The sequence below is a fragment of the Gobio gobio genome, assembly GCF_949357685.1.
Source record: "Gobio gobio genome assembly, chromosome: 11".
Lineage (NCBI taxonomy): Eukaryota > Metazoa > Chordata > Actinopteri > Cypriniformes > Gobionidae > Gobio > Gobio gobio.
The window spans coordinates 10201613-10225251 of record NC_137104.1 but is presented as its reverse complement, the minus strand read 5'-3'; the positions used below and the strand labels follow the sequence as shown (position 1 = coordinate 10225251).

Below are 23639 nucleotides of genomic sequence, written 5' to 3'. Positions count from 1 at the left end.
AAAACATTTTGTAATACTTCAACACAAGTTGTTACTTGCTCAAACTACTATGTCACCAGCGTCACCTTTAATTTAGGCCTATGAGTGCTGGTTGTTTTAAGAGGAGAATAGTCTTCAACTCACCCTCAAGTCCTGCCTCAGAATATTTTTCTATGTTTAATATTGTTGGGCTTATCAATGTTGCTTTACAGAACAACAATGGGTTGCAATTAGAGTTTCATCTTGACTTTAAGTGGTCAGCCATTTTTGCTGAAAAAAATTGGACTCTGAACAAGTGGATAGCCTATAGTTATTTTTGCCGATTGCCAATGTTCTGTCAATGCAAAAGTAACCATGTTTAATGTTAACTTTAACATTTAACTTTAATTTTAACCCTATGCTTTCACAGTTTTTAAAGAATTCTGATCATCTCCCATCTGTAACCTTTCGATTCACTGCATCACTTTGTTAGTCTAGATGGGTTAAACGTTTCAGTTCAACTTTGAAAAAGTAAGGAGTTTGCAGTTAAAACGCAAACAGCCATTTCCTATTTTGTCACATTTACAGACAGTCTATTTAATCCAATTAACCATCACGACTGCGTGTTCTGACATTCTGAGGTGTCTTAGCCTGTGTCAGATGAACGTCATAGTTTAATGTTTACCATTTGTCTTTAATTGTACTCATGTGATGGCTAAATAGTTTGCAAAAGTGACATTTATACAGAATTTTTAGTTTTTTAAATCACCAAATCTCTTTGAATGTAAAAAACACTGTTACCATACAAGTGCTAATTGTATAATATTTAAGTAAAACTATTCATAAATGCTTAATGCTTATGTTCAGAATTTTAGAGATTTTAAAATTCTGATTTGCATTTAATTTTGCATTCATAATGTAGGAGTTTGTAATAGCCCATATGGCTAAGAGGGTTTTTGTCTAGTAAAAAAGTACAAACCTCTGGCATATTCGTAAGTTTAGGGCATCCAACATTAAGCCCAACTTGGACGTGATTCCGCTTCTGAATCTCCCATGCAAATGGGGCTAATATTTGTATCCTACAGAGTTTCTTGGCAGCGCTATTGGAATGCAATGTAATGGTATTTGACTAATGAATACATTACCCTCTCTTCCTTTTCCTATGTCACCTCTGGCACCTGTGGATCTGCGTGTTGGAACTGTTTCGCCGATTGTTTTCCTTGGATCCCACTTAAATAATACTTTGCTCAAAATATGAACTCATGGAACTCGTTACCTTTTTGTTGCTTTTGTCCCATACACATGGACGTAAACTCCATAATTTCTACAAAATTTAACCCCCCTCCCTCCCAACTGATACATAACTGAACATGGTCCATGTAGCGCAATGAGCGTTTCCAGCAAGGTGGGCCAGGTGGTCCAAGGGGCATGGGTGCTGGAAACCCAGGATTTGGCAGGGTCCGTGAGGAATATGATGGATCTGCCAAGAAGCCACGCTTCTGATCTGGCACTTTAAAAGCAAAGTTTGTATGTGGAATTCCAGAGGCTCTATTCTGGAGTCACAATTGATGTATTTAAGTTTAAAGAATTTTCTTGCAATTTTAGCCTGAAAGCTCATCCCATTTTGTGGCAAGATTTTTTTCGTCCTATTTTTATTTTGTATTCTTAATAGGTTTAATAAAACCATTGAAGTCAGCACTGGCTTAGTGCTGCCAACATGTAACATCCCCTTTCTTATTAGCCTTTATCTTGTCATGTTACTTGTGTTATGCTGGTGAAATATTGTAAATTTGTTCTGATCTTTCTATGGCTGTGTTGTGCGCCATTCACATTTAAAATACTACATGTACATTTTCAATAAAGAGTGCAGTTGGTTCTCCCAAACCCCATTCAGGTGTTGTTGGCACAATGTTTAATTTTGTGATGTGTCGGGTATCTAACACCTGACACACACAGGCATCTAGTAAATTTTCTTCATCTTAAAGGTTGTTGCTTGTAGTTGTACTACTTGAGGAGACCTTTAGGGCTGCCCCCAACTAAAGATTTTTCTAGTCGACTAGTAGTGCATTTTAATGATTTTAATGCACAACGTGGAGGCATCGAACCGCCCAACGCGAAGCGGAGATGTTTGCTGCGTAATATTTTAGCTAGAAGGTTGTCATTGATGCTTTTTTTTTGTCATTTAGAGCTCGTTAGATCTAGCATTTTGTTTGCTTCGAATCAGACAGAGATAAAGTAGTGCATTCGATTACATGTATTTGAACGAATGAATTGTAGCATTTATTTGAATTATCGAGAGCGATGAGAGGCATACCTGCGTCTGTTCAGCTTATCTCTATTAGCAACGAAGCTATGAGCTTCATTCAAAATAGCAATCTGTATATCAGTCACCGATCACTGTGTTTACAATAGAGTGCAACAGTCGGTTCCGTAAGTAAACTCATTTTCTTCATAACTTATACACCTTTTAAAGACAGAAACACTGAGCTACGAGGACGTTAATCCATGATATTTTCTTCTGCTGGAGACGTTGGCCTGCATTATTTCATCTTATTTTTAAAATAATTGTTTAACAGCGAAGTGTAGAAAACTACATTACCCATGATGCTGTACAGAAAATTACACCAATCAGAGAGTTGCAACATGCGCCAATCTTGTTAGCTCCGCCCACTCCCAGTTAAGCACTGCAAATTCCTTAATCGAGTCAATCTCTCTACGCTCTCAAAATGAGGATATCAGGTTCTTTACAGTTTCGAATGATGTATTACTCTTAGCTGTATGACACAAATGAGAGTATTTTAAGATTTTTGCGCTGTTATCAGGAATAAATGCAAGTGACGGCAATACTTTGCTAATAATAGCACACCTTTATCTAGGTTAAAGTTAGCGCGAGTTGCCATGTAAAGTGGCAACTTACTAACATGTTTCAAATGATAGGCGAATGTTTAGATTTCCTGCCCAACATACTGCAATTACCACAAGGACCCACTGTTAACGATCTGTCCCTCACGCACTTCGCCACTCCTTGGAAAGGATTTTTTCCAGCTAACCAACCAAATAAAATTTGTCGACTAAGTCGCTTCTCTTCAATTATTAGGGGGCAGCCCTAGATACCTTTTTATATTATAGTTCAAAGTTTAGATTTATCATTGACATTGAATGACCTGGGCTGCGTTTCACTCCGAATTGCCATTCACTTGCTAATTTCCTTCCGTCTCGTGGACTCTGTCATAACTTAAGTTGCACGAGTGCCCACTACTGGCGGAAAAAGGTTTGAGCATGGGTTTAAATAGAACGCACTAAGCCCTTGATCACTTGGAATTCACTATGGAGCTGATTTATTTAAACCCCTTTTTTATGAATTTATTTTAGGCACCATTCTATATGCATAGAAGTTCTTGTTGGAGACTATATTTAAAATCCTATAGATATATGAGCTGTTGGAGAAATAAAATTACGCAAACCAAAAAATATAAACTTTCACTGTCAACACAAGTATAATGCAATTAAATCGCAACAATTTATATCTTACTCTATGCGATTGGATTATCAAAATAATATAGTTAAGCGCAATCTGCTGGGACGTCACAAGTTGAATTGTGGGATATAGAGCTGCTTGAAGTGTACATCGGAGTAGACTTCGTCAAAATCGAGGGGGCTATATAAATAAAATGACGGTGGGGATTCCCCCGAGGGGAAGTGTTTGGGATGTTTGCAAATGTTTGGCTAAAAGCGAAGTGGAACGCAGCCTAAGTTAAATATGGATTGCTGATTTTTATTTAAAAACATTTTTTTTTTAATTATATGAGAGTATAACTTTTTCATTTTAGAAATTAGACCCCAGATTGGTTCCACCCAGAACACATTGTGTTGATTTTGACCATAAATTATAATAAATAAATAAAAAAATTAAAGTTAAAATTGACTTGACTTACCGTAGTGTGGAGCACAATCGCAGAAAAAAAATCGAATTCTGCCAATTTTTATTATTATTATTTTTTTTTTACCTCCATTCAGTTAATACAGGCAAAGTTTTTTTTTTGTGCGGTGCCACCTATAATTTCATTTGGATTTTATGGTGGAATGTCACTTTGATGCCATTAGTGTCACCAAATGTAATTGAGAATTTTTTTTTACTTGAAACATGTTTCCAGTGCACTCCCACCTTCATCTTCCAATGGTTGGATAAACCAATAATCCCACCCTAAACTCACACCATTGGTTAAGATGTGAGCCATTTGGGATGCTTATACAGATCAGCGTTTGAATGTGCCATAGTGATTGCAGTTTTTGGGAAATCAACATTTTTACCGGCTTTTTGCAGTTGGACATGGTTAACTCCGATGAAAGAGGAATCACGTGGATGTCATAGACCTAAAAATGTTTGCCTTTTGACAATCCTTGGAAACTTGGAACTTGAACTGAATTCTTCTGATTAATGTTTGTTGCATTCACAAGCAATGCCTGTTACGTTTTATGTAACCGAAAGGGGTTGGAGAAGCAAATTAATCAGAGTTTGTGTTCCTGGATGACAATCTAACTTTCCAATCTATTCTAAACCAACACTACAAATCTGATTTTGTTTACAAGATTTACAAGTATCAATTTGAAAAGTATACTGCTGCCATTTTATAGGTGTGCATCTTGAGACAAAATAATGGTACTGATATATATTTTAAGATGTGTCAGTGTAAGTTGCTTTCAGTTAAATCAGCAGGAACATTACTTTCTTTGGGACTAGGCTTAAGCCTTGTCTGTGAAACCAGGGGTTTATTATTTGCCACGATCTTATCATGGGTGGAATGTAGATTGTGTAAGGTATATCAATATATTTTCACAAAATGATATAGGATAAGACTACCATTTATTTTCAGAGTGAGCTGCTGTGGGAGTGCAAGATCCAGATTGATAAACATAAGACATGCTTTATATAAGTGCTTCAAACTAGCTCATAATCGTAGATTAATGCAGTTTGCGCTGACGTTTCCTCACTACATGACTTGCTTTTTCACGGGTATACGCTCATCTGTAAATGTTAGAAAGTTATATAAAAAGTATTTCTATTTTGCATAAAGGCTTATCCTGGCAGCAAGAGAGTCTCTCTAAGCTTCTCTGAACGAGCGCCGGTGTGTGCATGCATGTCAAACGGATAGCTTGCGATAATTCAGAAATATTTTGTATTTTACAAAAAAAAAATTTAGACTGCAATTTTGGTGGTACAGGTAATTACATTTTAAGAGTAATAACTGTAAAGGTACTCTTGTAATGGGTAAATCAAATTTAATATAACATTCACTGTTAAGAGTGAATGTTCCTCCAACCTCTTACCAATTTTTTTTTTTAGGTCTGCTTTTGTTTTTAATTAGATCAAGTTTAATTCATTTTAACTACTTTAAGAATCAATTGTTTAGAATTTAATGTTTATATTTTAACCTTTTTTGCACAATTTTACAGTCTAGCTTACATGGATACATTCACTGTATTTGTTTTCACAGCCTTCAATTTGTGCATTTGTTTGGAGGACAACTTGATGCTGCGCTCACACCAAACGCGAATAGAGCGCCTGGCGCGAGTGATTTCAATGTTATGTCAATGGAAAGGCGCGTTGACCAAACACGAATACAGCGTCTGGCGCGAGTGATTTCAATGTTATGTCAATGGAAAGGCGCGTTGACCAAACACGAATACAGCGTCTGGCGCGAGTGATTTCAATGTTAAGTCAATGGAAAGGCGTGTTGACCAAACGCGAATACAGCGTCTGGCGCGAATGATTTCAATGTTATGTCAATGGAAAGGCGCGTTGACCAAACGCGAATACAGCGTCTGGCGCGAGTGATTTCAATGTTAAGTCAATGGAAAGGCGCGTTGACCAAACGCGAATACAGTGTCTGGCGCGAGTGATTTCAATTTTAAGTCAATGGAAAGGCGAATAGAGCATCTGGCGTGAGTGATTAAAAAAAAAAAAAAACTTGTTTTTGGAGTTGCGAGATCCAGGTGCTCAGCGCTCATTAACTCCGGCGAGAGCATCCTTTCTGCGGCTAGTCCTTCTGACATTTGCCACTGATTCTGATGTCCTGTAGTGGTGCATCTTGTGTAGATCAAACGGGCGATCTTTGCTCTCATGAATCTATAATTTGTTGTCTGCCAAATCGTTTTGACTGAGGGCAAAGAAGTTTCATAACTTTATTTTTGAAGGATATTTAAATATACATGCAGTGAAGATAATGTAGGGGTTGCCTGGACCACATTTGTGTGGGTATTAATGCTTAATATATATATATTTTTAATGAAAATGAAAAAAGGCAGAGTGGTGTTTTATGACATTTCTCCTGGAGCGCCTTGAACGCGCGTCTATTTCGCTTCAAACGCTCGATTTCTACGCGCGTCCAATTCGCAGCGGATGCGCAAATGGATTCAAAATGTTCACGCGTCAAACTAGACGTGGCAGACACGATTTTGACGCTCTATTCGCGTTTGGTGTGAACGCAGCATTAGGGAAGATATGAAATTATCTTTTTTAAATACAGAAAAATCACCCATCCCCATTTATTACCACTAAGTAGAACTAGTGAAAGTCCACTAACTGTGCAGAAGTTGCAGGTACATAGATACCTGTTCACCAAGTAGCATGTTTCTTGTAGTGATTTAATTTTTACCATTTTAAAAGAATATCCTTTTCTAGTTCTGATGGATGACTCAAATAAAAAATTGTATCTTCAAAATATTGCTAATCTCATCCATTCTTGAAAGCACAGTTTGTGGTTGAATTGTTTAGTGTGTAGTAACCACACCACTGCATTGTTTCTGTTGATTGTATTTCATTTTGCCAGTCAACAACAAAATCAATTTGCATAGTTGGTAGCATTTTTCAATGTGCCAAGACAACGAAATTGCTTGCTTTGCTTTACCTTCCTAGCCTGACTTCTTCATACTCGGATTCTAGTCAGAATATGAGTCTGATGCTGCTCCATTGGGCTGTGATTATGGGGCGTGTTTCAACCGAACCAGGAAAGAAAATGCCTCTGCACTCAATTGGATAGACCTACAACCAATCAGAGCAATGGAGTAAGTGACGTATGTTGAGCGACGCATAGTTGTCAACAGAACTCAACTGCACACGCGCTGGAAGAAGTAGATGATGACGAGTGTAAACGATCTTTGGCGGTGTTGCAAAAAAGAATTTAAGTATACACGGAGTACTTATCAACATGATCATTTTTTTTAGATAAATAGTAATGGTGAATGCATATACAAGTTCTCCGTTTAGGATTAGAACGAATTCAACCCAAGCGCTCTTTGGTGACGTGATGATTACGTTACTGTTGATCATCTGTCCATCATCGTATAAAGCCCGCCCTGACAATTTGATTGGTCCGAACAGCTCTGGTTTGAGCATAGTTACTCCACAACGGATCAAGTCCAGACCGAACTTCCCAAAATGTTGTGGGCGGGGCTAAGTTCGGCTGGCATCCAGGCTATTACCTTCCATGTCTTCGTATGATTTGAGAGGTGCTGCATAAAATGTTATTCCTGTAAATTTGCAACATCTTAATGATAACCATTAGTAAGTATTGGAGTAAGGCCAATTGCAGGTTATATTGTGCAGCTTGTAAACCATGAGCATCAAATCAAAATGACTTATGTTTTGGGTAACACTGTTTCTAGAAAGTTTACACATTATCTTTGTAAAACCTTCTAGGCCCTGGTTAATAACAGTTCTCTACTGTACTCATTAAACTTTGACAACACATTGCACAAACCATATTAAAAGCTTGACTTGTATATTGTAATATCACTGATTCATTTAAAGTGTATATTTCTTTTGGGGACAAACCCATATTGGCATCATCCCACAAAGCCATTATTTTGGAATGGGTGATATACCCGTTTAAATTAGTCTTCCTTCTCCACCAAGTTACTGTTAAAACTGTGTAGCTTTTCTTCTAGCATGTTCTGCTGCTGTCAAAGCTGGAGAAAGAAGCAATTCATTTGACAATTTCATTGAATTTATATCTAGTAATTATTAATATAATTGCTCAATTAATTTCATTGCACTTGGCATGAGACCTACATTTTGGGCATTTGTTTTTTGGACTTACCTTTTCTGTAAATTTCCTTATTCCTGACCCATGCCATTGGTCTTTTACAATTCACTCTATTTTGCTATTTCCTTTGGAGTGAGGACACCGCTACCAATTAGCTTGATTTCTTCTACTTTCTTCAATTTTTTACTATTAACATGTAATTAATTCTGTAATTAAAACAATTTTTTTCTTAATTTAAACGCCATGTTGTAATATGAGTTAATGTTTTATTGCTAGTGTACATTTAAGATAAAGTTCTGTATTTAAATCACATGGCTTATGTAATTTAAGGTAATTTTAGCATCAAGAATGGAGCTGGAAAAAGGTAATTTCACATACAGATTTTCTCAGATACACTGTGGTAAAATGTATTGTCTCTTGTGTTTGGTTTTCTATACATTTTTTTTCCTTAACAGGTTTGTTCGTGACTTCCGAAGTGTCTTCGAGTTTGGAACAGTTTTGGATTTTAGCCATTTATCTACTGTTAATCTAAGCCGCAATACAATGGACTGTTCACCAGCTGTCTAATGCATAATGCTCACAAAATGGCTGAAGATTTTTCAGAATATCAGGCTCTAGTCTGATTTGCTGGCTTTTAATTTTCAGTCTTTTATTAGAATATGGAAATATTTACAATTTCCCAGGCTTCTTCAATGAGCACTTCAAAAGGAAGAGCTAGTCGCTGGATTTGCCAAAGATTGTGAGGTTCGAGGCATTAAAACTTCAAGAGCTTTGTTCAAGACATTTGGTAGCAAGTAGACAGGTCATCATTGACCACACCAGTATGTTACGTCTTGTTCTTAGTTTTTTTTTTTCTCTTAAGCACTGTGTGTTAAAACAGACCATGGTTGGTCACTTCATGTCAGTTTGTCACCTCTTTTGCTCTAGGTCATCTGTTTGAATATGAGCCTAAACCCCTACAAAATATGACATTATGGTATGTAATCATTTATTTATCATTGACCAAATCCTTGTTGGCCTGTTTGTCCGATTTGGAACAACCATGAAGTTTATTTTGCTTCATTACAATTATTAGTGTGGCTTCTTACATTTGTGCCCCACATTTAGAGTATTGGTGTTAATTTTCTAAAAGTTCTAGGGCAGGATTCATGAAAGATTGAGAATACAGTTTTTCATAGTTGATTTATTTTTAAAGTTTGAAAAACAATTTTAGAAATATTTTTCCAAAAAACATTGCATAATGTTTTTTTTTTCTTCTTATGATTAATCTAAAGATGAATTTAAGAGGAATTTGAATTCCTTAATTTAAAATAACCTCTTAAAGTTAGGATAACTTTCACTTGTCTCAAATCCCCAAAGGTAAGACCACATGCACACAGATACAGGATGCGTTCCAGGGCTTGACTATAAGAACTGCCCGAGGCCAGTGTGAGACGCTCGGGTCAGTTGACTGAATTGTCATTACCCTGATCAGGTACAGAATCGAAGCACACACATAAAGCTGCCTCTCAGACCCCCAAATTCAGTTCTCTTTTGCACATTAAAAAAACGCTGCAGATTACAGTAATCTACAGGCAGTGCAAAAAGACACGTGAGGTGTTTTACCTTAAGTTAATCAGTGAGTCCAATATAAAGTCAGACAACACCAAAGCCTATCATTTTAAGAAAATAAAAAAAATCTGAAATATTTGAGAACTTAGAATTTTTCTTGTGTAATTCCTAAAATGCAATAGAATTAAATAGTTCTTAATTCTAGAATTAAGTTATTGTAGTCCATAATTGCAAGAGAGCCACCATTTTGTTCTATTATGTGGTTCCTTTTTGAGCAACTTAAGACTAAATTTCCTAGACTGCATTGTTGAGGGTCAAGACATTTCTGCCGTAATTGTATTTTCTTTTTTTAAGGTAATGTTGGTTCAGTGAGGGATCTTTGAGTAATTCCAAAACGAATATGGAATTTAAAGGACTAAACTTTTTTTCCCCCCCAGAATTTGTGAATTTAAATCAAACCATCCAATTGCAGAAGCTGATTTCTTCAAGAAACAAGTGATATACCATATGAGAGCTGACGATTGCCCCTTAATGTTGGCAACTTGGGGATTTTGTTTTGCCCTGTGAAGTAGTAAATTCACATTTACATTAGTTAAATTTCTAAGCTTTGTGGAAGATCAACTGCTTTCAAATCACTATGCATTAGAGATGCGTGGCTCAGTTCTGACGTCACCCGAATCCGCTGTTAAAAATAAATCATCCAATCGAATGCCTGACGGCCGAGTCTCTCATTATTCATTAACATGGGCAGCGACAAAATGCGTGCTGTTTGTGTTCCGCTAACCCATTCAATGTGAAACTGCCGTAATGAACATAGCGGAATCGTTGACATTTAGAAATAAGGGTGCTTTCACACTTGGTTCGATTGCCTGGACCGAACCCGAGTTCGATTGCTCCCTCTGCCCCCGCTGGACTGTGTTCATATTATATTATTTGGTTCCGAACCGGGGTGCGTTTGCGTCATCAAAGCAGCAGCTGTTTAACCGGTTGCTTAGTAACGACAGCGAGTGTGAAGGCGGCGAAATGCATAGTGTTGCTCACCTCACTTTTATATTTTAGTTTTTTAACTGTTGGTTTTGTTTCTAAAGCTTCAGTACGTAATGACACTTGCGTCTATATGCCGCAAATGTACTGCAAATGCTCTTAAAAACGCTGAAGACGAGCAGAAATGAGATGTACAGCTCTCTGCTTGCAGTATGTCAGTCATGCTCGTCAGGAAAATGAATGAAACGCATTTTTATCAAATCATACGTCATTAATAGCGGTTCACTTCCGCGATTTTAGTACGATTGCGTTCACATCAGCAGAGAACCGTACCGGAGTTCACATGAACCGTACCCCAGACCACCCTTTTTAAGCGGACTCTGGTACGGTTCGCGGGTGCGCACCCGAGTTATTAGAATGTTTTATACTGTTGTCTGAGGTCAACGTATGACATTTGCGTGGTTTATACATTCAAAAACATCATAAGGAATAGGCTATTTTTTACACTGCTTTTGAGCCTAGCTCTTGAAACGCTTGGTTTTTAGGGGCATGCCGCATTGAAGACTTAAAAGTAAACGCCCACTGCTATGATTGGATTACCGTTTTGCATATTATAATGAGCTTCATCTCACCAGTCATTACATGAGGAATTATGTGGAGAAACGGCAACTGGAATGATTCGCCCACAGGGCTTGCAAAATGTCTTTATCAAACAAACACAAGATTCTATCTCTCATCCACCCGCAATTAATTAGAATGTTGTTATTATTTTTATTACTTGGCCGGCCCAATCGGTGGATATAACGGCGAACCGTGCCCTGGCCCATACATGTTATAGTCTGATCCCAAATCGCAGGACAATGAACAAACTCCAATACAAAGCCTGTGACCGCATGGAAGTTATGTTTAGTTAGACACGTACATAATCAGTAGATATCAAACGTAACAATGCAATACTATCACATATAAAAAACGTAATTGTTACATCATTCCTGTCAGATTCAGAAGCCACTATAGCATCGTTTTTTTAATCTCATCCAGTCTCTTGTTTACAAAAGAATCTGCAGTGAAAAAGCGAACAAATGCAATGTCTTCTCCACGTGAGCTGGATTTTCATCAAAAATAAAGTTCAGCCATGCATTTTGGAATCCGAAGGAAGCTTATGGCATGTTTGAAGCATACCATAAGCTTTATTGCTTAGAAGTTCGATCCGGTTTAGCTCCACGTAAGCCTGTTATTTATCTAACATGTCATTACAGGCACGAGTCGGTGGGCCGCACATTTGCAGATCGATCGTTTGCTGAACCAGCTGTCAATAAAAGCTTTTCTTTGACTAAGAAGGAAGTTTTCAGCTCTGAAACTTACAGGATATTCTTATTACCATGACCTTTTATATATCCAAAGCTCAAGGGAAAGTTGATTTCTCAATTCATGACCCCTTTAAAGCTATCAAGTTAAGCAATGTCTCATGTAGGTTCCTTTGTGTTTTATATAATGACCACTAAGATGTGCTCTAGGCATGTTTTCCCAGAAGAGATATACATTGTTTTTGAAAACAAAATAAGTGTAATTTTTATTACTTGACCCGTGGATTATCCGCAGTGTCTGCGGATATAACCGCGACCCGTGCATCACTACTATGCTTTGTCAAAAAACACAATCTATTATTTTGGGCTGCTCTAAACCAACCAGTCAGAGTTTCTGAATTAACTTAAGCATTCAGTGTTTAGGCAAAGACAGGTGGTTTGTTTGGAAGCATCAGGAAATGAATCAATCTGAATATTCTCCTGCATTTGCACCTTCTCAAATTTTTGGCCGCCTTGAACAAAAACTTTGAATGCATGGGAAGAGTTTTCTCCTTCCCACCTGAAGCTCTTGTAGCTAGTTTCTTGGACATAAGCAGGAAGAGAAAGATAAAAATTAACTGGCTTCTCAATTTTCAAGAACACTACACCACCTCCAGGCTTGGTAAGTGCAAACCGCATGATTATTTTACAGTCTGCCAAGTCCTGCAATCAAACCATTTTAATTGTGGCTGTTTGATGGTGATTAAGGAATTATTTATTTTCTTATTTTTCATCAATTCAGCTCAACAGTTAACTACTATCCACCTTATTTTTAACGCAAAGAGGGGACATGGCCATTGTAATTTGAATGTGTTGAGGCTTCTGGTCTTATCCAATTTCATTTATATTAGCTGTACAAAAACTGTTATGCTGCTTGATATTGTAAACTTAGATTATTTTAATTTATTGTAATTATAAACACTGGTGTGTAGCGCAAATTATTTAACCTTTTACAGCATTTTGTTATTATTGTAGTTTCTCTAGCTGCAAATTAATCGTAAGTCTCCGCACATTCACAGAAAATAGCTTACTGCCGCAACGAAGAATAAGGTGGACATTTTTTTTTTTTGTCTTGATTTTAGTCAAGATTCACACTGGGAGAAGAGGGATCGGGAGGGGAATCACTGATCAACTTCAGACCATATTTAAAGAGATGGACACTCAAATAATTTACCCACCCTTGTGTCATTCCAAACCTATATGATTTTCTTTTGAGTAACATTTTTGAGTAACAGATTTCAGATGACTCAAAGGGTTGCCTACAAAGACAAATGTGTGAAATTTCATAGATAAACGATAAATGTGACCACACCTTTTAGGCCCTGTTTTCACCTGGTATTAAGAATTTTTGGTCGATTGGATTACAAGTAGACGGTGCTAAATACAGGTTTAAAAGTGGTCTTAAAAGGTATGAACTTGACCACTCTTTGACCACTTCCAAAGGTAGTTGAAAACGCATTAGACCGGAGTGCTCTCGTTGTGTAGATGCTCATGTGGTCGAATGTGTTCGAAACGGCCACAAAAGACCGGCCACTCTTCACCTACATGTAAACATTATAGGAAGCCCACTAGCCAGACACGATTTAAACTTTGTCAGCTGAAGACCCAAGTTTAGTTTGAAGACAAAATGTACTAAGCACAAATTTCTCACCATTCCTGATTTCTAAAACACTCGCTGGGTTCAGCATGTTCTTGCAGCTATCAGAGCAGAAACGAAAGCTGCTGCTGTGTTTTTCCGTCGCTTCTGTTTCGGCTCGAAATTACCCGCATAGACCCTGGTTTAAAGTGGAGAAAAGAGATGGTTTAGGTGTACGTTTACATGTCAACGATGTAGTAAAAGCAAAAGTTTTTCCTTTTGCGTTTTTCGCTTATAGACATCTGTGAAAACGACTAAAAACAATTGGTCATGCCAGGCCTGTAGTTGGCGTTGTCACTTTGTAAATAAATGACTGACTGAATAAACTTGACTGAACTAATACACATGCGCATGGCGTTTCAGTTTTCACAAATTCACGTTTTTGTAGTTTACACAGAGGCGATAACGGTTTTGTTTTCAAAAACTTAACATTAAAACCCGCTTTCAAAAGGTTGAGTTTTCGGGTCCCCAAAACTCAATTGTCGTGTAAATGAATGGCCAAAACGCATACGTTTTTAGTTGAAAACTGTTGTGTAAACGGCATCTTAATACCAGACGTAAATTACCTTGGTCACAAGAAAGTCACATTGGTTTGGAGTGACACAAGGCACATAAATGACACTTAATTTTTGGTTAAATATTTGACTTCTATCCAGCTTGGAGCCATTGGAATAATTTTTTTATATAGTGTATAAATCAAGACACAAGTAAATAAATTCCTAGTAGGCTAGTAGTTCACACAGAGTATGTCAACTTTTTTCAGTTTTTTGACATCCCCTGCATGTGGTTAGCACTGTACACTGGGACCATGGATTTCCATTTACTATTTATAGTGGGACTCCGACTCTACGGTTAAGACTGTTTTTCCCCTTGGCAGAATACAGTGGAAACTTGCCCTTTTTCAGACTCCTGAGAACCTAGCAACATGGCAAGAGCTTGTCTCTGTCTGTACTGTGTATTGAGTGAATGGTGGTGCTATAGCTGAGCATTAGGGGCCAGTGTCCAGCTTACCCACAGACCCCAGCAGTTGGTAACATTGAGGATTAGTTCTACAGATCAGTGGACAGTTGAGCCTGGACTTATTTGCATCAAGAGGTGTGCTTGCATATCACCGGAAAAGGTAAGTGATCTTGTCTTTGTTCCATGAAAATAAAGTACTACTTCTTTCATCAGCTGTGTTGAAATACTACCAGGGTTCTGGCATCACACTCCTGAAAATGGATTCACAGTGCAGAAATTGTTTTTGTAAGCAATATTTGAAATGTGTTTGGTACTTTGGCTCCCTCTGTGTGTATTTCAGCTGCTCTGTAATGTCTTCCACACAGTAGCTGTCTTCAGGGACGGACCAGGCGTCATTCATTTAAGCATTGCACACTAATGAAATATCAAGCACCTCACGATCGAGGGGGGGTGGCATTCTATTGACTCAATGTACTGTGAGAAGCAATATTTTCTTTCTGCTTAGGCAGGGATTAAACAAAATATGGTCCATATATGATGAATTTTAAGGTGCTGAGAACCATAATCTGAATAGAAATGTTCAGATAATCCTCTTATTCATTAGCGCACTTTTGATTTTAGGTAAAGGTGCAGTGTGTAGTATTTGAGGATCTATTGAAAGAAACTCAATATAATATACATGTTTTCAGTGGTGTATAAAGACCTTACATAATGAACCGTTGTGTTTTTATTACCTTAGAATGAGCCATTTCTATCTCCATTCACCGCGGTCCCCGTACAGTGAAGTCACCATTTTGCGCTGCCATGTTTCTACAGTAGCCCTAAACGGACAAACTGTTCTACAGAGCGCTGGCTACTCTCTGCTGCCTCAGATGATGACATCTTTGTCCTGTGCCGGCCACCGTAGCTTCTGTGATTCGAAAGGGAGGGGGTGAGCTGTGGGTGGTTGCAATTCACAACCTTGCCACTTAAATTTACGCTGTGCACCTTTAAAAGGCACAACTAATTTTGCGCTTTTGTGTGGGGACTTTCTAAACATGATTTTGCTTTTGGAACAGAAAAAAATAACGAGTAATTGCCTATTATCTTTTTTGTATACCAGATTTGACTTTTTTCCCCCCGTTTTATTTTTAATGAATGGAAAATAGCAACATGGTTTTTGTCCTGTTGAAGTGCGTGGAGAAATCACACCGTTTTCTTAAAGAAATTTGGAAGCTGTAGCGGTGAAGTGGCAAAATCTGACACAATTGCTTGTGTATATATACAAACACTATCGTTAGGAAGTTTTGTGTCCATAAGGGGTTTTTTTTGGTACTTTTTCAGTCAATTTATTTGATCAAAATGCAGTGAGTACAGTTGTATTGTGAGATTACAATTTAAGATAATTCTTATTTTTGTAAATGTCACTTATTCCTGATAACAAAGCTACATTTTTGACATTACTCCAGTGTTTAGGGTCACACGATCCTTCAGAAATCATTCTAATGCTGATTTGCGGCTGAAGAAATATTTTGTAATGCAATTAATTAATATTTTTGTGGAAACCATGATACTTGTTTCAGAATTCTTTGAATAGGTCATATATTTTAACAATATAAGTATTTCCTGTCACTGTCAATTTTATAATTATTTATTAGTTGTCTGTATTTAGTAATTTCTCTGACTTAGGTGATGTTTGGATTATCTTAGTACGCAGTTTCTATTAATTCAGCTTTATTTTCTGATGCCAAGCGTATTAGATTCCACTACATAACACAGCAGACTTTTCCCACTCATATTCTCTCAAATCTCTTGAGTGCTTTAAACCTGGACTATCAACGTGGTCTGTTGTAGTGTGCAACAACTCACAATATTGGATAGCCTTTAAGTTTTTTTTTTTTTTGTCTTGTTGCAAAAATGCATCCATGTCAGTGCAAATCGTTTTTCTTTCTCTCTCTTCTCAAACCTGGCAGTCTTATCCAGTCTGTTTACTTCATAACTATTTGGTATATTTATATATCACAGAAATGCTGCCTCCTCTCTTTATGAACTATCCTATGTGGACTGGGGTGGGACATACTCTGGGTAATCAAAGTACTTTAAAGTACGTTTTCTTTGGTGTTTTCACAAATCTATTCTCTTTTATTCTTCACAAAAGTATTGCACTCATTCTCCAGCAGTGTATCGCAGCCATGTTTCTGAACACTGAACCGTCTATATTAATGGTGCTCTAAATTCACTCTGGTGAGTGTGTGTGTGTGTGTGTGCGTATTCCTGCTCCTGTGCAGGATCGGAGTAGATCTTTACAACACATGTATAATGCTGGATCAGCATTTTGACTGTCTGGATGTATGTGTAGGTGTCTGTTTATCTACACTGTGATCCATTCGCCTTGGTCCCAATCTGTCATTTTGATAACCATAGTATGGACCATGAGTTTTCAGCTCTATGGAGTGTGATGCCAGAACTACCCCTTTGACCTAATGGCTGCCTCAGAGAGGCAGATCTTTAACCCAACATCCTTATCTTTTAGAAATCTGCGATCGTGTTTGAGGTTGTTTTGTCTGTATTGAAATGAGTCCAAGTGTCATTTACCTTGTCAGTTAGTGATCTGTACAGCAACTGTGTTTTGTCATGAAGTAATATATGCTCTTCAGCAGTATATTTAAAAAATGGGACTTAGCTATGTGTAACTTGAATATTCCTAACCACTTACTTGCACGTTATGTGCTTTTTCATGATGGGGGGAATTTTGGTTTTGGAAAGAGAACTAAAGTAGCTATGACTCCTTTTGTTTTTCATATATGTAGTATTAGATGTCAATGATAATAGTCATGTACAGCAGTTAAGGTAGGACTGTGTATTGGTTTACTTCTGTATCCTCACTGTCGTTCTCTTACTGCAGGGGCCTCGGGTGATTGAAGGAGGCTAAGAAGCATCAAACCGTTTCAGAAATGGGTAAGCATTCACTGAAGATGATGGCAAGCAAACGATGATCCTGCATTTGTGTGTGTGATGGAGTGAAATGTTCTTGTCTTTTTAGATCAACCAAGGAACCTGTTCTCTGAACTACTGACTTGTTCGGCACGGGATGTTCCTCCACAGTGGACCATAATGTGCAGGTGTGTGATGTTATAATAGAAACATATATTTGTGTGTATATTAATTTAGAAACCACAAATGGTTATTACATTTTTTTTTTACTAAGCACAAAATAATTATAGTCGTTCAGCATTACAGTATAATTGAAAGCAATATTTTTTTTTAAAGTAGCTTTTTCAAGTTCACTTAAAGGGTTAGTTCACCCAAAAATGAAAATTCTGTCATTAATTACTTACCCTCATGTCGTTCGACACTCGTCAGACCTCCGTTCGTCTTCGGAACACAAATGAAGATATTTTAGTTGAAATCTGATGGCTCTGAAAGGCCTCCATTGGCACAATGGCACGGTTCACTCTCAAGACCCTTAAAAGGTACTAAAGACGTCGTTACAAAGTCCATCTCACTACAGTGGTTCTAAAATAACTTTATGAATCGGCGAGAATAGTTTTTGTGCGCAAAAAAACCCTAAATAACGACTTATATAGTGATGACGATTTCAAAACACTGCATCATGAAGCTTCGAAGCGTTATGAATCAGTGAGTCGAATCATGATTCGGATCGCATGTCAAACCGCCAAACTGCTGAAATTTGGCGATCCAAACTGCTGAATCGACTCGCTGATTCATAACGATTCGAAGCTTCATGATGCCGTGTTTTGAAATCGTCATCAAACGCGTGAACTAACCCTTTAATTTAAATCTTCACATTAATCCACCTAGCGCTGTTTTAATAAGGTTTACATTAGTGTCAAAAGTACTGACTTCGGTACCAAGTCGGTACTGAAATTTGAAAAATGTGACGCTTAGAGCGTAATCGTAATCACGTCTGATTGCCCATTGTGCTCACAAGCTCATCAAATATGTCTGTGATTGGCTACAATGATCAGTGCATTAAAAACATGTTGTAAATATGAGGGGTGTGACAAGACCCTTATCTCACGAGATGAGACGCAAGATTGGGTTCACGAGAACGAGATGAGATTTTTACATAGTATTTTTAAGAAATCCTCTGATGAGATGCATGACTAGAAACATTTTTGCAGGTGCATGTGAAATGTTTTAACACGTGTCATTTCAGTTCTACTTTCTGAGTATGAATTATCATATGCAGTAAAAGTCAACAAGCACTGTAATGGTTTTGCCAAAAACTATGGGATTGACTCCATTTTTGGAGCCTGTCTCTAGCGGCCAGTCAGTGAATTGCAGTTTAAGTCACTTCCGTATTGGTTTCAAGAGAGATTGCGAGAGGTTGCCGCTCGGTTTACAGCAACATTTGTTGACCAGTTATATTTAATTTTTCTCTCCCATAATTTTTATATTGTATAATGTGTCATTTTACTACTACAAGTTACTTGGTGTTAAATCTTACTGTTTTCAATCCAAGATGAGAATCCAATAATGGAACCAGTTTACTAATTTTTACCTTATTTTTCTTTGTCCTGTATAGTCCTGTGGGAGTGTGACGTACAGATGAGACATGGCAGCTGGGGAGCTTAAGTGCAGCACTGGATGCATCAGGATTATATCCATTTTTTTAAAATAAACTGTTAAGATTCCTTTGTCTGGTTTGTGGTTTTTATTTTATTTTTTTTATTTTTTTTTAGATTAAACCATTGCAAGTTTTACCTGAACGTGCAGAACCTTGATTATGTAGCTGACATTAAAATTGATGCCTTAGAGTTGTTGCTAGTATATTGGTATTTTGGGTTAGCATAATCGAATCACTGTTTATTAAACTTACTGGTGAGATTTCTTCCGAGATCTGCAGGTCTATGAACACAGACAGACCTCTGTAACCCAGTAGCACCCAGGCTGCTGTCCAGTATCGGTTAAGGTCAAGGTGCCATGTTTCTCTTGTTTTATCACTGTTTAGTCCTATTGGCTGACAGCTACTTCTGGAAGTAGTTCAAAAAGGAAAATAAACCTGCAGTCTGAGAAGTGTGGTGGAGTAAATGTGGGCTAGGGTTTTTGGACAGTGTTTTTCTCTAAGGGATTGTTAGACTTCTGATTGTCAACTGCTGTTAAATTCACGTCCCAGACTGATACATTTGACAGTCACTCAATATGATTGCTTTGTGCTTAATTTACATTTAATCATTTAGCAGACGCTTTTATCCAAAGCGACTTAAAAATGAAGAGAGCAATAGAAGCAATCAGACAAACAAGGGGCAACAGCTGTTTATTTTTTATATAAACCGACAAACAGAAGAAAAAAAAAGTTAAGTGCTAGTCTTAATTGGTCAGGTGCTACTGGAAAAGATGTGTCTTTAGATGTTTTTTGAAAATGGCTACAGACTCGGCTGCTTTAATTGATAGGCAGGTCGTTCCACCAGGTGGGAATGGTCCAGGAAAAGGTCCATGAGAGTGATTTGGTGACAACACCTGGGGCCCGTACCATGATGGTAGTTTAACAAACTCAGGGTTACAGGATTAGTTTCGAGTTGACAAAACCAGACCAATCTATTCAGGCTTTGTTGGTCCCATGATGCTGATCGTCAGCTTTCTCTGTCAACTCAGGCTTTGATCCTGAGTTTAGCTGTGACATCAGTAGTGAACAGCCAATCACACGCTGTGGATCAGTCAAACTGAGATTCAATTCTCTCTTCTGCAGAGTATTACATGATTGAAAAATATTAAGAATTTAAACACATTTACACAGGAAGAACAAAATAGATGTCTATGAAAGAGCAAAAATCGTATACGTCAATACAAGTAAAAGTTATGAAATTAGTTTAGTTGATATATAGAGAGAACTGAATATTTAAGCACACATGTAGTAATTTTTATAGCTTTATTTATTGATTTTAAAGCTTATTTGTATGACCTTTATATAGGCTATTTGAACAGTGCCTATTAATGATTTAATTAAAATGATACATGTGTAATTGATTAAGGGTATAATAATTAAATAAATGATATCTAAATCATTCAAAACTATTTTTATTATAAACAAGCATTGTTAAGGGCCAGACGCTTTAGTCTTTAAAAATCGTTTGCTATGTAGTAACCTTTAATTTGGAGTAAACAGGGGAGTGACTTTATTGCATCAGAGGTGTGTCACTTTGCTCACAGCTGATTGGTCCAATTTCAGTTTGATCTCTTATCCAGAACATAACCTGCCCTGGAGCAGTTTAGCCGTGGAGCATAAGTTACTATGGAGATGAACACTGCTAAAAGCCAAGCCATTTTAATGGTAGCTAAAACCCAGGATTGGCACAAACGAAGCTTGAACATATCTGGCTAGCCAGCTAAACCGGCATCATGGTACAGGCCCCTGGCTGACAAACTTAAAGCATGCAAATAAAGTCTAGTTATAGCAACCCACCCCCACACTCGAGTGTCATCAGTCCTAATCCAATCAGCATAACTATTAAAAGAATGGGGCAGGGGCTCCAAGAGCCATTAAAGACACAAAAGGTGAGAGTTTCAGTAATCTGGCTCATTTGATTTACAATAAAGAGAACAGGAACTGTCAGAAAACTCTTGATGGAAACTTTGCTTTACCAGAATCATTCATCTGATATTATCTTAACCCTGAATGCGAAATACACCTATTCGCAGTGTTTATTTAGACCAAGTGCAAATAGCGGGCCTTGTTGGCAAGTGCTATTCGCACTAGCTCCGTCTAACAATGCCTGTTTGAAAAAAAACAAGATTTAAAAAATAACAGACGATTTTTGTGGCATAGTCAGTAAAGCATAAGGCTTTTGACGCGATCGACCCGGGTTCAACTCTCCCTTTTGCAGAGCTCGCTCTTTTCCCATCACAAATCACATCGGAAAGGCATTTACTTTAAAAATGAAGAAAATGCTCTGAAAATGGAAATAAAGTGCTTACAAAATGTTAAATAATAATAAAAGCATTTATTGGGTACGGTTAGGGAGGGCATGTATTGTCCCATTAAGGCGACATCCATTTAATAATTTTAATAAATATAAAATATTATTGCATCCTGTTTATGTACAACAATACTGAGGTGCAAATAGTTTGTATCTGTCAAAAAGTATAAATAGCATTTATTACTATTTCCACATATTGCAAAGAACTACTTTTACATGGTGTGAATAGAATATATTACTATTTTCATTTAGTAAATATCATCGCTAAGAAAATGTTATTTTCACTTTAGCCAATTTTAAACCATATACTACTACTACATACATTCTACTTTATTTTATATGGTTCTTCTGAAGTACGTCTGAATTTATTTGCCAATGATTTATTGAATTAAAGATGATTCAAAGACGACCCTGACATCAGATATCTCCATGTGCCAGGATGTCTCAGAAACGCTCAAGTCTCTCTGTGTGCTGTAAGATGACAACGGAACGAGGGAAAGGGAGAATTTGGTGGTGTGCGACCAATGGGCTTGCCTGATGTATTTTTAATGTGCATGAATGATTGATCACTGTATGTGGACGCATGCACCCCTGAGGGGCGGCCGCAGTCCGTCTGGTGCTGTCGGTGCAGACATGAGTGCAACCCCGAGACCTGGACTGAGCGTGAACACTGTGGGGTTAAAGCATCAGTGGGCGATGCAGAGGAACCGCACTCTGGTCCGGACGTACCTGCTCTCCGGCTCCGCGCTCCCACTTCCTGGCTCGCGGAGCAGAGATGATTTCAGGCTTCCATCGTTGTCCAGATCAACACATGGTCGGACCACCATGATGCCTCTCAGGTAAGCTGATATCTGGAGCCTGGAAGTCTAGGGCTGAGCATCAGCGCTGGGACCCCAGGATACATTTTTAGAAAAGTCCATAATTATATACACATGGGGGAAAAAATGGTAATGGCTAAATAAACTGGTTTTATGCAAGTACAAAATATTGTAAAAACATTGATTTATACCAACAAAACAATTTTTTATGCATTAAAACAGTTCGAAACTGCTTAACAATTGCAAGTTACCACTTTTTACAGTGGAATCTTTACTACATCAAACTATCATTGCCACTGTATGTGATATTAATATTTATAGTATTTCAATCAACAAAAAAATTCTGTAATTATTAGATATTTTTTTTTAATTCAATCAGTTTCATACTTACAGCAATGCCCAGGATTAGTAGAGTTTGTTGGGGTTTGCATTAAACACATCTCTTCATCAGCCAGTAACAGGATGTGTCAAATCCGCTACACACCACGGAGAATGCTCTAGAAACCTGAGAAACATTCCTCTTGCATGGCAACACACCCAAACAGCTCACAGGAAAACAACAACAGCTATATTACACCGATTATCCAATGACGGCAGATAATGTTCCCAGGGATTCAAGCAGTACAATGTAAGATGGCCATATTTTAAAATTAAGGAAATATGTCAATTTTTTTTTTTTTTTACAAATATGAAATACTTATTTTTAAAAAATATCTGCATTTTTGGGGAGTCTCACCCATAGACTGTAAAAAACAAATAGACTGTCTCACCACATTTTACAACCTGAACTAACTAGATTATCAAAATTGATCATTTTGAAATGATAACATGTTCATTATAGATTCATTCCTGCATCTCCAGAGCAAAAGATATGATGTTGCAATGTATAGATTTGTTTTGTTTTTTTCAAAAAAATCTTAACAGTTGATTCAAACACTACTATTAAAAAGTGTGTGGTTAATAAAATAGTTTTTTTTTTTTTTTGTCTTATGCTGACCAGGGGTCCGTTCTTCGTACCTCGCTTAATACATCTGAGATGATTTGACAGATTCCAGATCTTTTCATCATGATAACTGATCTCTGGCTAATTTGGTTCTTCAAACGAATTTGCGGATTGGATTTAAATATCTGGATTAAATGATCTAAGATCACTGCGTGTTCTTGTGTTCCCTGAAGAGGGCAGATGCATCGATATTTGAAACCACGATCAGCAATGCAGCGATTGGCTGGCGTCAAGACAGCAACGTAATGACATCATATAATAAAAAAAGCCACCTGGCAAAAAACTTGGCAAATTACACAAAAAAAAACACACACGAATATCTGGACCTTTATAAGGAAACAGCTAAACGACCAAACCAACATAAAAGTTATTGTTCAATGATAATTTTTTTTTTAACATGACTACCAATTATATATAT

At 37.4% G+C, this 23639-nt stretch overlaps 1 protein-coding gene across 2 annotated transcripts in view; it reads left to right on the top strand.

Moving 5' to 3' along the window:
* The window catches only part of sfpq (splicing factor proline/glutamine-rich), a 34648-nt gene extending 15531 nt beyond the window's left edge, over positions 1-19117 (top strand). The window contains exons 10-12 of one of the 2 annotated variants that reach the window (XR_013817487.1): positions 17365-17417; positions 17503-17581; positions 19009-19117. Coding sequence is in view for 1 of the 2 variants with exons in the window: in XM_079829042.1 (XP_079685168.1) it covers positions 1342-1461 (120 nt within the window). In the remaining variant the exon portion in view is untranslated. Of the gene's footprint in view, positions 1-1341; positions 1848-17364; positions 17418-17502; positions 17582-19008 lie in introns of those variants that run through there. The other variant, XM_079829042.1, reaches the window with a different exon arrangement.
* Positions 19118-23639: the final 4522 nt, after the last annotated feature.